A 15646-nucleotide genomic window follows, 5' to 3' on the forward strand; every position below is an offset into this window, starting at 1 on the left:
TAAGTCCACAAAGTCTGTCATGGCAACACCGATACTTTGTTCACGTACTTTGCATGGTGATATATGTGGCATACGATGCTAATCAAGGATTCCCCATATTCCTGGCTTCTTAATTATAGTGCTTGCTCACTGCATAGCAGTTCTGCATCAAATAAATAATAGTTGATGATACTGATGAAAATAAAAAGTCATATAACTAGAGCCAACAGCAGCTCCTTTCTTCCTTATGTCTACATACACAAAGCCCTGTGACGCACATTCTCTATTCTGATTCTTAAAAAACCCCATGAGGGCATAAGTACTATTTCTATTTTATAAATGAGGGTCACACAGACGAGTAGATGGTAGAGTGGATATTCAAATTCATGTATTCTGTCCCAAGTTTATTGCTCTGTCTTTTCTATAAACACCGTCCCTTGGCAAATTGGAATTATAATCCACAATTTTCCTTCAATAAACATGGAAATCTTTTCTTATTCCATTTCTGTCTTGCGGCCTGGGTCCAAAACAAGTGCATTAAGGTATTCGGGAGCCAAATTCCACTTGTTTTAAGTCTCAAGTCATGGAGATGATCAGCAGGCACAACCTAATCTCATTTCTGTTGGAGGGAAAGATGGTTTTGTGGCAGATTCAGGAATCTGCTTTGGGCCATTCTGTACGAGAAAGGCTAAATAAAATGGGTCACTGTCAACTGATTTTAATACTGAATTGGCCACTGGTTATAAATGATTACCATTCCTTCCTGGCCCTTCACCTAAACTTAGTTCTGCCATTCCTTTAGAAGGTGGGAAACTTTTTTCTGTGGACCACATCAGAAATGGTTACTTCTGTAGACAAAAGAATGAAGTGTGTGTGTGTGTGTGTGTGTGTGTGTGTGAGAGAGAGAGAGAGAGAGAGAGAGAGAGAGAGAGAGAGAAAGTTTTCTCCTTATCCAATTCTTTTTTTTTTTAATTTTTTTTTTCAACATTTATTTATTTTTGGGACAGAGAGAGACAGAGCATGAACGGGGGAGGGGCAGAGAGAGAGGGAGACACAGAATCGGAAACAGGCTCCAGGCTCTGAGCCATCAGCCCAGAGCCTGACGCGGGGCTCGAACTCACGGACTGCGAGATCGTGACCTGGCTGAAGTCGGACGCCCAACCGACTGCGCCACCCAGGCGCCCCTCCTTATCCAATTCTTTAATAAGAAATATAAAATGCAATATAAATAAAAGTGTTTAAAAGTATACTTCATTTTAATGTGGTATCAGTCAAAATCTCTGCAAGTAAGAGATGGTGCAAAGTAGGGAACTAAGAAGAGTTTAAGAAATTGACTGTATCCAAGGTATTATCATTTCAACATGTAGTTAATATAAAAATCACTAACATTTGTTTTTTCACATTGAGTTTTGAAGCCCGCTGTTGTGCACTGCAGTTACAGCACATCTGAATGAGGACCAGCTATGTTTCAAGTGATCAACAGCCACGTATGACTAGTCACTACTCCACTGGACAGCACATGTCTAAAAATACGTTCAAGGCTTAAAAAGACACAGGCAAGAATCCTTTGTCTTTCTACTGAGGGGGATTAAAAGAAACAGCTATAGACACTGTAGCATCTTGCTATTATTTATTATATATGAAGTTAAAACATTATTCTTAAACATCATTCTTCTTTAAGATCTCAGCTCAGAATTTCACTTTATTCCTCAGGTCTTGCTGCCTTTTTTTGTGAAGGCAGAGATGCCTGTTGTTCAGGCCAAGATGCCTGATGAAAGACCTTCGGGAAGTTTAATCTGGATTCAAAGATGACACAAGATAGTTTTGATGATTATATCCTATAATCAAATTGTAAATCTGAATATTAAAGGTTAGTTTCTTAATAGCTCACAAAGGTTACCACATTATTATATTAAAATTACTGTTAAAATATATTCTTATTTATCATCAGCTTTAAAGATGAGCTGAATTTCACCCAGATTGGTCTGGTCTCTTTCTGATTCAGGTTCTAATAATCATTATCTTGTTAAAACAGGACAGTTGCTTATAGTTAGTTGTGCTCGCTAACCATGATTCTTTTCAGTTTGTGTGAGTTTTATCTTTTAAACTTATAACAACCCTAAAGTTTGCATGGCTTACGACAGTAAGCCCATGTCCATGATTCTGCATGTCCATGGGTTGATTTTCATGTCCTTGGGTCTGCATATCAGCTGGGCAGCTCTCCTCCAGGCAGCTGGTCTGGTTCAGGCCTGCTCCAATGTATCTTGCATTCTCCTACGAGAAATGAATGGCAGGGACACAAGAGGGTAAGAGGAAACATGGGAGGCCTCTTATATAGCCTTGGCCAGGACAGGCCCCTGTCCCTTCCATTCACATTCTATTGACCACAGTAGGTCATGTGACCAAGCCCAACATGACAAGTTGGAGAAACACTGGGAGGAATGGCTAGGTCATAAGGCAAAGGACACAGATGATGGATCCCAATACACAGAGGAGTGAAGCAGGGGGCACAATGATTGAACCCACCACAGTGTCTCCTTAAACTAAAACATGAAGTGTGTTTTCTATAAATTATAGTCTACTTATCTTGTCAAGGAATATCCTTCTTTAAAAATGTCATTACTTTCAAGTAATTGACAGTCAATCTGCCACTTCTTTCCACAGCCTCAATCAGGATGCTCTAGCAGCTTGCAAATTAGCCATATATTCCCAAATGGTAGATTTCCTAAAAGAACATGTGTCTATTTTCTTCATTTTATGTGTTTAGGACAATGTGTAGTTAACTACCCGAGTTTTTATTTGTACATGAACCTAATACAACTGAATATAATTGGTTTTTATCACAGGTATGATGGATTTTTTAGTAACGGGGAAAGGAGTACCTCCATGAACCTTCTCTTTAGAAAACTGGCATTTAAGACTATACATGTGACAGAAGCACTGCTATACCTTTTGCGTTTCTCTATTTAATTTTTTTAAGTTTATTTATTTATTTATTTTGAGAGAGAGAGAGAGAGAGAGAGCATGGAAGGGGCAGAGAGAGGGAATCCCAAGCAGACTTCACACCATCAGCACGGACCCCAATGAGGGGCTTGAGCCCATGAGCTGTGAGATCACGAACTGAGCAACTGAGCCACCCAGGCGCCCCTTGCATTTCTCTATTTAAAATTTTTTTTAATGTTTATTTATTTTTGAAGGAGAGACAGAGGATGAGCAGGGGAAGAGGAGAGAGAGAGAGGGAGACACAGAATCCAAAGCAGGCTCCAGGCTCTGAGCTGTCAGCACAGAGCCCGACATGGAGCTTGAACTCACGAACTCACAAACCACGAGATCACGACCTGAGCCAAAGTCAGACGCTTAACTGACTGAGCCACCCAGGTGCCCCTACATTTCTCGATTTTAAATTTAAGTTGATACAGTAGTGGCATCACCCTCATCAGCACCTGAGTTGACTTTTTATTTTAATATCCCTATTGAATGTGTGTTGAAGAGCAAAGCTCACCAGAGAATATGGATCAGTCGATGACAAATGAGACACCGTCACCTAAGAAACAACATCATTCCTTATAATGAAGTTCTAAGAAGAAAGGGGAGGCAAGCCTTGAGAGCTAGGTAGGGAATGCTGTGACCTAAACCACACTGGTTCTCCTCCTAAACCTGCCCTGCCTGAATTGTATCATAATTTAAAGCCATGACTGCCTCAAGTAACCAGGATAAGAATCAACTTCATCAACAGCACCTGCACACTTTGCCATGGCAACATTTTTCATTCTGATTCCCTTTTCCAATCTTATTATCACCCCAGTAAAGACCTGATACCAGGAATGGTGGTCATGTCTCCAGCCTATTAAAGCCAGAATAAGTTTTATAAAAAGCAGGTTTTGGATGCCTGGATGGCTCAGTTGGTGAAGTGTCTGACTCTTGATATCAATTCAGGTCATGATCTCGTGGTTCGTGGGATGGAACCCCATGCTAGGCTCAATGCTGACAACATGGAGCCTGCTTGGGATTTTCTCTCTCTCCCTCGGCCACTCCCCCCTTCAAAATAAATATATACATATATATTTAAAAAGGAGGTTTTATCACATTGCTTCCTAACAAAATTGCTGGTGGCTTTCCATTGCCTACAAAATAAGGTCAAACTCTCCAACAGACATTCAAGCTTTTTGATCCATGCCTATAAGCTCTTTCCAGGCTTACATCCCACTCCACCCCTCTGACATTACCTACACTCCAAATACGGTAGACTGCCTCTTCACCCAACACTGTTCAGGTTTTTGCTCAATTTGGAACAGCTTTGCCCCACTCTACCTTCAAAGCGCAGTTCAGATGCCTTCAGTGAAGTCTTTTTCACATCTCCAAGTCAGAATAAACTTCTTCCCTGTGCTAGGGCAGCCCTTTCCCTAGGCCTGCATTAGAATACATAGACCAGGGGCGCCTGGGTGGCTCAGTCGGTTGAGCATCTGACCTCGGCTCAGGTCATGATCTCGTGGTCTGTGAGTTCAAGCCCCGCGTTGGGCTCTGTGCTGACAGCTCAGAGCCTGGAGCCTGTCTCGGATTCTGTGTCTCCCTCGCTCGCCGCCCCTCCCCCACTCGTGCTCTGTCTCTCTGTCAAAAATAAATAAACATTAAAAAAAAAAACAAAAAAATAAAAGAACACTTAGACCATTCTATTTGTTCTATTCGGTGTCTGAGTTAAGCTCCTCAGGGGAAGATACGTGACTTCTTTCTTTCTGAAAAGTTGGCCTCAGAGGTATTTTAGCAGGAACTAAGGTAACAGTCCTAGTTAATCTCTATCTCCACTGCCAGGAAGTCTGGTCCATACCACTATTTCTGCTTCGGTATCCATATTTTTTAATCTTTGACATGATCTACGTCTTCCTCCAGCTTTTAAGGACCAGCTCAACTCCTGATTCTATGGTGGCGCCTCCTTGGATTACCTACATTGAATTTTTCCTTCTTGGACCACGCATTTAGTTTCTGTATAGCTCACCACACAGCACCTGATTGCACATATTACTTAAGTAGAATTTTAAGGATTAGAATGCACCCTAAAAGTCATGCTTATCAAAATGTAATGTGTATGTAACTCACCTAAGAATTACTACTAATTTTTTTAAAGTTTTTATTTATTTTGAGGGAGACAGAGAGAGAGACAGAACGCGGGCATGAGCAGGAGAGGGGCAGAGAGAGAATCCCAAGCAGACTCTGGGCTGTTATCACAGAGCCTGACAACGGAGCTCCAACTTACGAACCACAAGATCACGACCTGAGCTGAAATCAAGAGTTGGCCGCTTAACAGCCTCAAGCCACCCAGATACCCCAAAATAGATATTAATTTTAATTAATCAAAAAATGATTGCATAGGTCTGCGGTGAGGCTGAGGTTCTCCATTTCCAACAAGCTGCCTGGTAATGCCACTACTTTAGCATTCCATGGAGTTCCTTCTGCTGACTCTCAGATAAGCGGTCATCTTCAGCCTGAATGCCATTTGGCAGCCTGTCCCAGTGGGCCAGCTCAAGTGCAATTTACAAAGCTTACTCTTTCTCTTACACAACATTCCCCAAGGGTTTCTTTTTGGGTCAGTTTTCCATGCCTCTGGAGATTTCTGTCTGCCTTGCTATCTGCCTTTGGGGAACAAATGCCTTGCACTCACTGAAGGCCTGGTGTGCCTCGGAGAGATTTCTCCCAGCTCTTCTGCCCTGTATCAACATTCATAGATCAAAATCCTTTTTGTCATGTCTGCATAATATTATCTATAGTGTTTTAGAATTTTAATATCCAGACCCCAATTAATGTACCTTTAGTCATTTTTAGTCTTGCTATTACAGAATCAAGAATGTTCGTGAGATAGTGAAGAGATGGTTTGTTGTAGGAAACAGAGAAGAGTATGATGAGAACGGGGCCAGATTAAATTGGACCTTGAAGAATATGGAAAGGAGTTTAGATGAAACACATTAAAAACAATGCAGAGGGCAGAGAGAACTGAAGATTTTTTTAGGAAGGACCTGGAATGGGTGTGAAAATTACATTTAGGCACAACCGGTCAAAAAAGAATAAAAGAGACGAGCTGCTGAATAATCAGGTAAAAGACCTGGAGAATATGAGACACGTTATAGAAGAAAAAAATCTATAGGTTTTAGCCCTTGAACTGATATAGGATACCAGAAAGACAGAGACGACTCAAGGGATTTGAAGTTGACTGACAGGCTTAACAGTGGTGCTTTCAGGAGGAACAGGAAAGTTAAAGAGTTCGCTAATTTGTATTTTGGGGAAGGAGTGGTGTGGAAGTAAAGAAATGATGGTATGTTTGGTTACATGTATGTTGAAGTATGACATGGCAGCAAGATATCCAAGACAAAATGTCACCTAATCAGGGAAAAAAATGACAGATGACATCTTTGATGGCACCAATCCAATTGAACAAGGTTCAAGAGTTATTTTCCTCTACAACAAGGTTTTAGGGGAGCCTGGGTCACTCTGTTGATTAAGTGACTGTAGGAGGGGCCAACAGGAGGGGAAATGGGTACAAGGTTTCTTTCTGAGGGAAAGAAAATGATCTGGAATTGGTGGCAATGATTACACAACTCTATGAATATATTAAAAACCACTTCCCCATATACTTTAAAAGGGTGAATTTTATGGTATGTGAATTATATCTCAATATGTTAAAAAAGTAACTTAAAGACCAATGAAAGAAAAGGCTGAGTTAAATTGGGGGTCAGCATAAAAGACTCTGAACTATGTGCTCATATGTTCCCAATGTCAGAGCAAGTAGGAGAAAGCAAAGCTGCCATGCATCTGAGGTCATATAAAAACATGGCATGGGTTTCAAGTATTTTGAATTTTTTTTTTTTTTTTTTAGGAAATACTACACAAAGGATATGACAAATTAGTAAAGGAGTGCTGATTTCGGGGGGAAGTACTAAAAAGTTATCCATCTTTATTTCTGGATTATTTTGGATTTGATTAAAAACAATTTTTTTTATTAGTTTTCTTTATTTTTGAGAGGCAGAGAGAGACAGAATGTGAGTGGGGGAGGGGCAGAGAGAGAGGGAGACACAGAATCCGAAGCAGGCTCTAGGATCCCAGCTGTCAGCACAGAGCCCGATGCAGGGCCCGAACTCACAAACCGTGAGATCATGACCTAAGCTGAAGTCGGACGCTCAAACGACTGAGCCACCCAGGCGCCCCTGGATTTGTTTTTTAAATAGGTCAAAACCTAAAAACCAAAAATAACATTAGGATTAAAGATATTTTTGCTCAAAAAATTTAATCTTGTCAAATTTTTTTTTCAATAAAATAAATTGAACCATTGAAAAATTAACTTGGCAAGAAAAATAAATGAAGTGTGCCATACACTACAACATAGGTCAATCTTAAAAACATTATGCTAAAGAAGCCAATCACCAAGGGCAGATACACCATTCCATCTACATGAAATGTCCCGAGCAGTCACATCTATGGAGACAGAAAGGGGATTAGTGGTTGCCTGGGAGGTGGGGGTGGAAGCTAGGGGGAAAGAGGAGTGACTGCTACTGTGCTTGGGTTTGGGGGGAGGGAGGGGTGATGAAAATGTTCCAAAATTGTGGTAGCAGCTGCACAACATCACGAAGATACTAAAAACCACAGTTTACATTAACCAGGTGAATATGAATAGGTGAATTACACACCAATAAAGCTGTTATTTAAAAATTAATTCAAAATATTCCCTTCCACTAGAATGAGCAATTAATAATTACATGTGTGAAAACGTCTACTGTTACTTCCATTATGTCAAACATTTGCTGGAAACCTACAATTCACATATTTTTATGAAGAAAAGCATAACATTAAGTAAACATGGATTACATCATTCCCAATTCTTCTCCTTACATGATAAATAAGAAAATAATTTACATATTCCCTTTAAAGGTACTTTAAACACAATAAATTGTGTCCCAGGTAGAGGATGTCCAATTGGCATCACAGTGCTCCACCTGCAATGAAAATAACAATTATAATAAAAATAGTTTAATAACTCAAGATGATAAAGAAATTATTCTTTAATAAATAGGGCCTAATTTGTTGGTTAGTTGCTTTCTGAGTGCTATCATGTATGAAATTTTAATTTACTGCTTCATCCCTCAAAAAGAAAACACAAAAATAATGGAAGGTTTTACATATGTACAGCACTTCTACAGTGAATAAGGTAGTATTCATTCCTGATGTAAACTTTCAATACCCAAAACAATATTTTGTCTTTGTTTTTCTTGGGTAATAGGTAAAAGAAGGAAAATAGTTTATGAATTTTACATCATCATCACTGATTTATACTAAGTGGTAATATGTATTAAATGTAGGAATAATCGAAGTAAAACATGAAAACCTACAGTGTTTTAGTAAGCAGGAAACAAAGTCATTTCTTCAACATTATTTTGGAGATGACTTGTTTTAATTTCTGATTAATCTTGAATTAAGAAGTACAGTTCATTGGGGCGCCTGGGTGGCTCAGTCGGTTGAGTGTCTGACTTTGGCTCAGGTCATGATCTCGCGGTCTGTAGATTCAAGCCCCACATCGGGCTCTGGGCTGACAGCTCAGAGCCTGAAGCCTGCTTCAGATTCTGTGTCTCCCTCTCTCTCTGCCCCTCCCCCGCTCATGCTCGCTCGCTCTCTCTCTCTCTCTCTCTGTCAAAAATAAATAAACATTAAAAAAATTTTTTAAAAAGAAGTACAGTTCATCAACTTTAAACATCTTTGGAACTTTTTATGAAAAACAAAGTAAAGAAACTGGTATTAAAAATAATTGTCATCTAATTATTTCCTGTTATTTTTTATGAATTCTAATTTTAACACATGAGTATTTCTTAAAATGAGCATTTTAATGCCCTGCTTACTTCTCCAGCTTCATTGCTGTTCCATTTTTCCTTCCCCAGTCTGGCTTCACCTGGTTTCCCTTCCTCAGTCCTCCCAATGTTCCATGCTATTCCTTCTGCCCCTTCTCCCATGTTACCCCTTCAGTCATGCTCAGCTGGCAGCTCCTATATCAGTTCTCAGGAAAGTGTCTGTCATCCATCCACCTATTCTCTTTAGACATACCTTTTACCTTCCTTCCTGGCACTTAACAGAGTTTGTAACTACACACATGATTATGTGAATTTTTTTTCTGACAAATCGTGGTTTCTCTCTTGACCATTAACTCTGTGAGAGTGACCATGTCTGTCTTTCTTCATAGTACAGTGCCTGCCATACCACAGATACTCCATAAACATTAAATTAATATTGAATAAGTTTGGCTTCATAAAATCACTACCTAATGTACTGATTAGATGTGATTAACAGCTGACTTATCATTAGGAATAATGACTGTCAGAGGTAGTAAGATGACATTCAAATGCTGAAAGAAAAATTCTAGCCAACCAAGAAGTCTATATCTAGCAAAACTATCCTTCAAAAAGGAATGATTACTATGTTCCAGTAGACCTTTGCTTTGCAAAAACAGAAATTTGATTTTGATAATTTATCTAGAATTGAAAAATACAGTTTCTCAAGTTTTTAAATACAATCCAAATGGCACCAAAATCCAACAAACCAATGATGTTGGATTAGGCTTCTTTCTCTTTAAAAATTAGAAAATAATTTCTATCAAAAGTAAATAAAAGGCCTCATCTCTAAATAAAAGGCCTCATTTTTAAGTAACTCATTAACTCTTAGATTTTTGCTTGTGACATTTCTAGAAGATCATTTCTTTGATGGAATTCTTCATTGTGGAATAAGATACCCATGAATAGTTATGACATTTATTCTTTCCTCGATAGCATAACTCCACCATTATGAATGATATTCAATTATGACCATGATAATTCTATATAAACATGTTCATCTTTGGTTTTGACATCCAGTTGGAAGCTGTTCTTTTAGCATTAACTATACAAGGAAACCATATGAAAGGAATTTTAGATCATCTGCTAATATTGCAAACAGTACTATAACATGCACTTTTTTCAATTCATTTATTTCCACAACTAATGTTTCCACAATAACATAAATGATGGAATCGGAATAAACTGGTGCTTCATTTGAATTATCTAGTCAGCTACTTTTTTAAAAAAAGTGAGTCTATATACATTCCCAATTTTTGCTTCTGGAATGCAATACTTTTGGGTTTCTGGTTTTCAGACAGATAAAATTTTATTGAGCTCCTAAAGAAGGCAGAAATCTTTAGCGTACACTATACAAAAAAAAAAAAACAAAAACAACTTGCTTACAGAATTCTTGGACACATTGTAAGATAAAAGGCAATTACCATTGCAAAATTAAACAATTTAAAAAAAGGTAGAGACTATATGGAGAAAAACTGTAGTGTTCTTAGCACTACTAACAGATCAAGAAGTTGTTAAGCTGTCAATCATTCAAGCTATGTGAATGGATGAAAATACTAATTTAAGATTATAGAGGCAGGGACAGAAGGATGTTATAGACAATGTCTACTAGAAAAATCTTTCCACCTATTCAAATACTACTCTGTTGTCAATTTCATTTTTTTTTCAGGGACTTCCCCCCCCCCCCCCCCCCCCCCCCCCCCGCATACACAGCTATAGCTGTCCTTCTCATGGCGGACCCTCTGGTTTTGTGACAGCTCTGAAAAATGGGCAAATGAGTGGAGGAAGACATAGTATAGGATTGAGAATCACAGTTATTTTGAATATGAATGTAGTGGCTTGAGATGGAAAAATCCTCAGTGTGATTACTTTGTCACAACATGTATAAAACCCATCAGGGCTCTTACAGCGATGCACAGAATTTTACTTGGAAAAAAGACTGGATGCAAAGTATAATCACCAGGAGTTGCTGTTATAACAGAGGACAGTTTCTCAAAGAAAAAAATAAGGCAGAGAGTTTAATTAAATTGTATTCTAATTGGATCAAATAAACAGCACATTTCTGAAAAACTCATGTTAAAATATTCTATAATTTAAAAGGGCAATTGTACATTTTTAAATTGTTTTCTAAATCTATCCCAATTAGAGTATCTCTCATCTGTAGCCCTATATATTTCTTCTCTCTCTTAAAAAACAAAATAAAACAAAACAAAAAACTTTGGGAAGAGGGGTCACTGGAAGGTAAAAGTAAGTCTATACCTCCAGACAAGAAAACTGCTGTCTTAGAGTTACTGCTACTAGTTTGTTTAGAGGCTTTAGTTTACAAAGCACTTTCACTGTCACATTTCACCATAATCCCAGGTGGGAGGTAGGACACTGAAAACTATGATCACCCAGGCTGTTCAGATGCTAAAACTACAACTCACCAAGTGAAGGGCCTCTAAGCATATTTAAGTGGAGTCATCTTATGAGGTTCATAATAGGGCAGGTAACCACCCTTTTTGACAAAACAGTCCTTCACAGCACCGCCTCGCTGCACTCAATATGACGTTTTATTCTGGAAACAAGTAATATAATAAACTTCAGTTCTTTCCTCCCATTTACCCTTTACAGCTGGAGTTACAAATTCAAATGCCAGGCAGGCTGACATACCTAAGTAAGACATGTCCCAAATAAAGATATGATTTAAAAAAAAAAAAAATCAACGAAACTAAGTCTCGGTGCTGCAGAGGCTACAGGGGGATGGGACACTTGGACTGAAGAACCGGAGAGGCTTACTCCTCACAGGGAAGACCCTGCAAATCACGGACTATTGCCATGTACAGATCTGGTTTCCTACATCTGATTTTTCAAGAAATCTTGATTTTCATGTGAAGTTCCTGATAATGACAGCAACTTAACAAAATTAAAATAAAATAAAAATAACTTAAGTACTTTGGAAGTGAGATTGGGACTACTAAACTGAGATATCTGCTAGACCAATACTATTTCCCTTTAAACCTGAAAATATTTAAGTCTGATATATATATGTATATATGTGTGTGTATATATATATACATACATATACGTGTGTGTGTATATATAGATACAGATACAGATACAGATATAGATATAGATATAGATATATTTTTTTAATCCCCCTAAACTACAAACTGTCCAGTATTAGATCTCAAATCCTACACTGCTCCTTTTAGCCTGTTGTATATTCAGGCCAATATACTTCATAACACTTAGGTGTAGTTATAATACATCTCAGTAAATACACGCTATCAGCGCCCCCATCCGCGCCATCCGCCGCGCACACCGGCGGGAGGCCACTCGACGCACGTTGACTTTGGACAAGCGGTCTCGCGCGCACGTCCCCCAGGACTCCGGTTGTCGCTGCGGACCCGTGCGCGCCGGGAAGCTCGCGGCAGGTACTCACCCGTTGGGGATACGGTTCTTCACCATGACGAGAGAAGTTCGGGGCTCCCACGCGCCAGGACAACCAGCTCTCAGGCTTCTTCCAGAACAGACCCTCAGGCAGCTGCGGCCACCGGGGCGCGCACTCAGCCCGCAGGTGATCAAAGCCGGCGTTCCTGCAGGAACTATAAGCCAGGGCAGGAGTGACAGACTCCGACGCCTCAATTCGAGTCACAAGCCCAGGCTGCGCGTGAACAGACGTAGCGCACCGAAAACTCCCGAAGGCTCCCGAAGGCGCACGCTCTACCCCTCACGAGCCGCATCGCGCATGCTCCTGGACCGCCTTGACGTCAGTGCCCGAGGAGCGAGCGCTGGGCAGGCGGCGGGCGCGGTGGTCGGCATCCGTGCTGGGCGGTTGGTGACATTCCCAGAGTCCGCAATAAATGGTGCGTCCTCGTAACATAACAAGAGTGCACTCTCCATCCAGGTGAATGTCATACTGCCTGTTAAAGCCCCGTGGACCCCACTATCTTGTCTTTTGGAGTCCTGCTCTGTGGGCAAAACCAGCGGCGGCCCCCAGTAACCAGAGACCCGCACAGGCCGCTAGAAACTTGTAGTCCCCAGAACCTGGCCGACCTGTCAATCATGCCCTTTGGGAGTTGGGAGGGTTGAGAAACACTCCCATTTTCCAGCATTCGGGAGTCGAGCTTCATTTGCAGCAAATCCAAGACCATGTTATTTATTGTCTACTGTGTGCTGAACATCTTGTTAGGATTGGCGGCGGACGGATGAGTTCGTACCCCAGCTCTCATCCTCACGTTATAGTAGGCAGAAAGCTGAACTTGCAAAGTAGGATGTAAGAAGAAAAAGTGCAATCGTAAGTGCTCTTCAAGGTCACAGAAGGGTCAGAGTAACAATTTCCTGGAAGATGCGGGGTTTGAATTAGGCTTTGAGACGTGAAATGCTCTAGATTAGAGGAAAACTGCAAAAATCAAAGGATGGATGTGGCAGGGAGTGGCAAGAAGAGTGGTCAGGCTATAGTGGAAGGTGTATGTTGGAGAGTGGGAAGCAGGGCTTAGCCGGGGAGGCAGACCAAGTGGTCTTTTAGCCTCACTTTCAGAAAGGGCCCCTCGTTTTGACTTTCTCTCGGACTGAAACTCAAAGCACAGGCACTGCGATATGTTGTCAGTTTTAAATAAAAGACAACATCACAGGACTTACCTGTGTCCAGTTTCTGGACCTACTATTGCTCTATGAATTAGTACATTTTTTATAAATCCTGTAATTAACTTGGGAGTAGCAAAATTACATTATATTGTGTGTGTGTGTGTGTGTGTGTGTGTGTTATAAACTTTCAAAATATGCCATAGTTTTTGTAACCTGTTTTGGCATTATTCAGTTTTTATGTGCCTGAAGTCTCAAGGGAAGTGAACCCAAATCTTTCTTGACTTACAGGAGCAGCTTATGATGATTTGGGGGCTTAGTCCTGTGCAGTGGATGATTCCATTTTGATGCCTTTCCAGGACTTCTATATGAATTCACAGAAAATCTTTGTTAGGCCACTTGTTCCTAGTTTTTTCTTTTAGAAAATAAGATTATAGTTAACTAAAAGGTATTTGTTTTCAAATTTGTCAGGTAATGAAACACCTGGAAGCCAGGATGCTTTTTGTAACATCTTGTGAAATAATGCTGTTGTATTTCACCAATTATAGAATTTTTTGTTAAATTCCACCTTTTCCACATCTTAGTAATAATATTTGCCATATATTTAATAAATTTTGATGTTGGCAAAATGCTATCCATTACCTTAATTGTATCATAACTTTGAGTGAGGTTTTATGTTTTTTGCATACCATCATAATGCAAATCAAAGAAGTCTGGGAAAGCATTATTTGAGAAACACTGCTATATGGGAGTTCAAAAAGGGCTGATCAGACTCTGTGACAATCGATGAACTAAGATAGAGATAAAATTGGATTTGAGACTGAATTCAGTTCCGCTAAGGAAGGAAGATGGATTAATACATTTGGAAAGATTTCCAAGAGCTGGGGGAAAACTAAAGGAAAAACAAACTTCTAGTTAGTTCATAATTAACCAAAGAAATAATACTAGATAACAGAATATGCATTTTGTGACCATTCCATATGCTAGAGTTTTTTTGTAATTTTATTCTGCTAACACTCCTGAAATCAAATGGCATGCGACAGAAGTAATCAAGGTGATTGAGTGTTAAATTTACACACAACATAAAATTTCACTTCAGCAATCACCTTGGTGATAAAGGTATAACTGGATAAATTGGCAGAACACAGAGATTTCTAAATGCTAAGCAAGTGGCATTTCTACACATAAATTGCCTTCCGTTTGCTCTGGATTAGAAAAGAATGAATGAACTATTTGATTTTAATTCTCAGGTTTTGACTATGAACCTCCAGGTCATCTTATCCAAAAAAAAAAAAAAAAAGCTAATCCTCAATTTCCTTACCCTTTAGAAAGAGCTTTAACTGCAAGAATTGTAAATTAGCAATAATCTTGAAGAGAAGATTGGGTTTAACTGTTGGAGCCAATTTTTTTTTAATATGAAATTTATTGTCAAATTGGTTTCCATACAACACCCAATGCTCATCCCAACAGGTGCCCTCCTCAATGCCCATCACCCACCCTCCCCTCCCTCCCACCCCCCATCAACCCTCAGATTGTTCTCAGTTTTTAAGTCTCTTATTGGAGCCAATTTTTTAATAAAGAGGAGTGAATTGCCGTAAGAAGGTATGAGTCACAATTTTCCCTAAGGCAAATTTTCAAAAAGCAAATGCAGTTTTTTCCAGATCTTCAATTTTATCTAATATTTTGCCTATAATCATTTATTTATCTTATGGAATAATAAATGAACCAGGTTAGAAACATCACCAAGTCTGCAAAACAATATCTGGTTAAAAATTTCTCATATGATAAGTTTTTTATTTGATTTATTGTAATTTAACTATCTGTAGGATGTGTTGTCGCTAATGTTTCCCCAAGCTTAGCAGATAAAATTTACAGGTGTAGGCATTGGTAAGCCAGATATTGATTTTAAGTTCATTTTAGATGTTCTTGCAGAATGCAAAGTAAGTTAAAAATTGTTTTCCTGACATCATATTCCTGTTGTGTCTAATTTAGGTACGTTGTTAGGAAGAATTTTAAAGATGCTTTAAAGAGTCTTAAATCTATTTCCTAAATGTCTATTTACTGATTAAACAAAGAGTTTTGCTAATTTAGACTTCTCTTTTGTTCTGTTCTCTTCTATACAGTATTTTTATTTTTTTTTTATTTTTTTAAATTTTTTTTTAATGTTTATTTATTTTTGAGACAGAGAGAGACAGAGCATGAACAGGGGAGGGTCAGAGAGAGAGGGAGACACAGAATCT

General features: G+C 39.2%; 1 protein-coding gene and 1 long non-coding RNA gene across 13 annotated transcripts in view; one reads left to right on the forward strand and one right to left on the reverse strand.

Moving 5' to 3' along the window:
• Positions 1–7272: 7272 nt before the first annotated feature.
• LOC122231788 lies at positions 7273–12492 on the reverse strand. Its single transcript, XR_006209024.1, has 3 exons — positions 12265–12492; positions 11267–11397; positions 7273–7958 (listed from the first exon to the last, which is right to left on the reverse strand). It is a non-coding gene; the product is annotated as an uncharacterized LOC122231788 (long non-coding RNA).
• The window catches only part of CC2D2B (coiled-coil and C2 domain containing 2B), a 93544-nt gene continuing 90165 nt past the window's right edge, over positions 12268–15646 (forward strand). For 8 of the 12 annotated variants that reach the window (XM_042960227.1, XM_042960232.1, XM_042960226.1 and 5 more), the window contains exon 1: positions 12268–12688. In XM_042960227.1, coding sequence (XP_042816161.1) covers positions 12289–12688 — 400 coding nt within the window. In that variant the 5' untranslated portion in view covers positions 12268–12288. Of the gene's footprint in view, positions 12730–12751; positions 13120–15646 lie in introns of those variants that run through there. The other 4 variants (XM_042960237.1, XM_042960235.1, XM_042960238.1 and 1 more) reach the window with 2 other exon arrangements.

The sequence above is a fragment of the Panthera tigris genome, chromosome D2 (genome assembly GCF_018350195.1).
Source record: "Panthera tigris isolate Pti1 chromosome D2, P.tigris_Pti1_mat1.1, whole genome shotgun sequence".
Taxonomy (NCBI): Eukaryota; Metazoa; Chordata; class Mammalia; order Carnivora; family Felidae; genus Panthera; species Panthera tigris.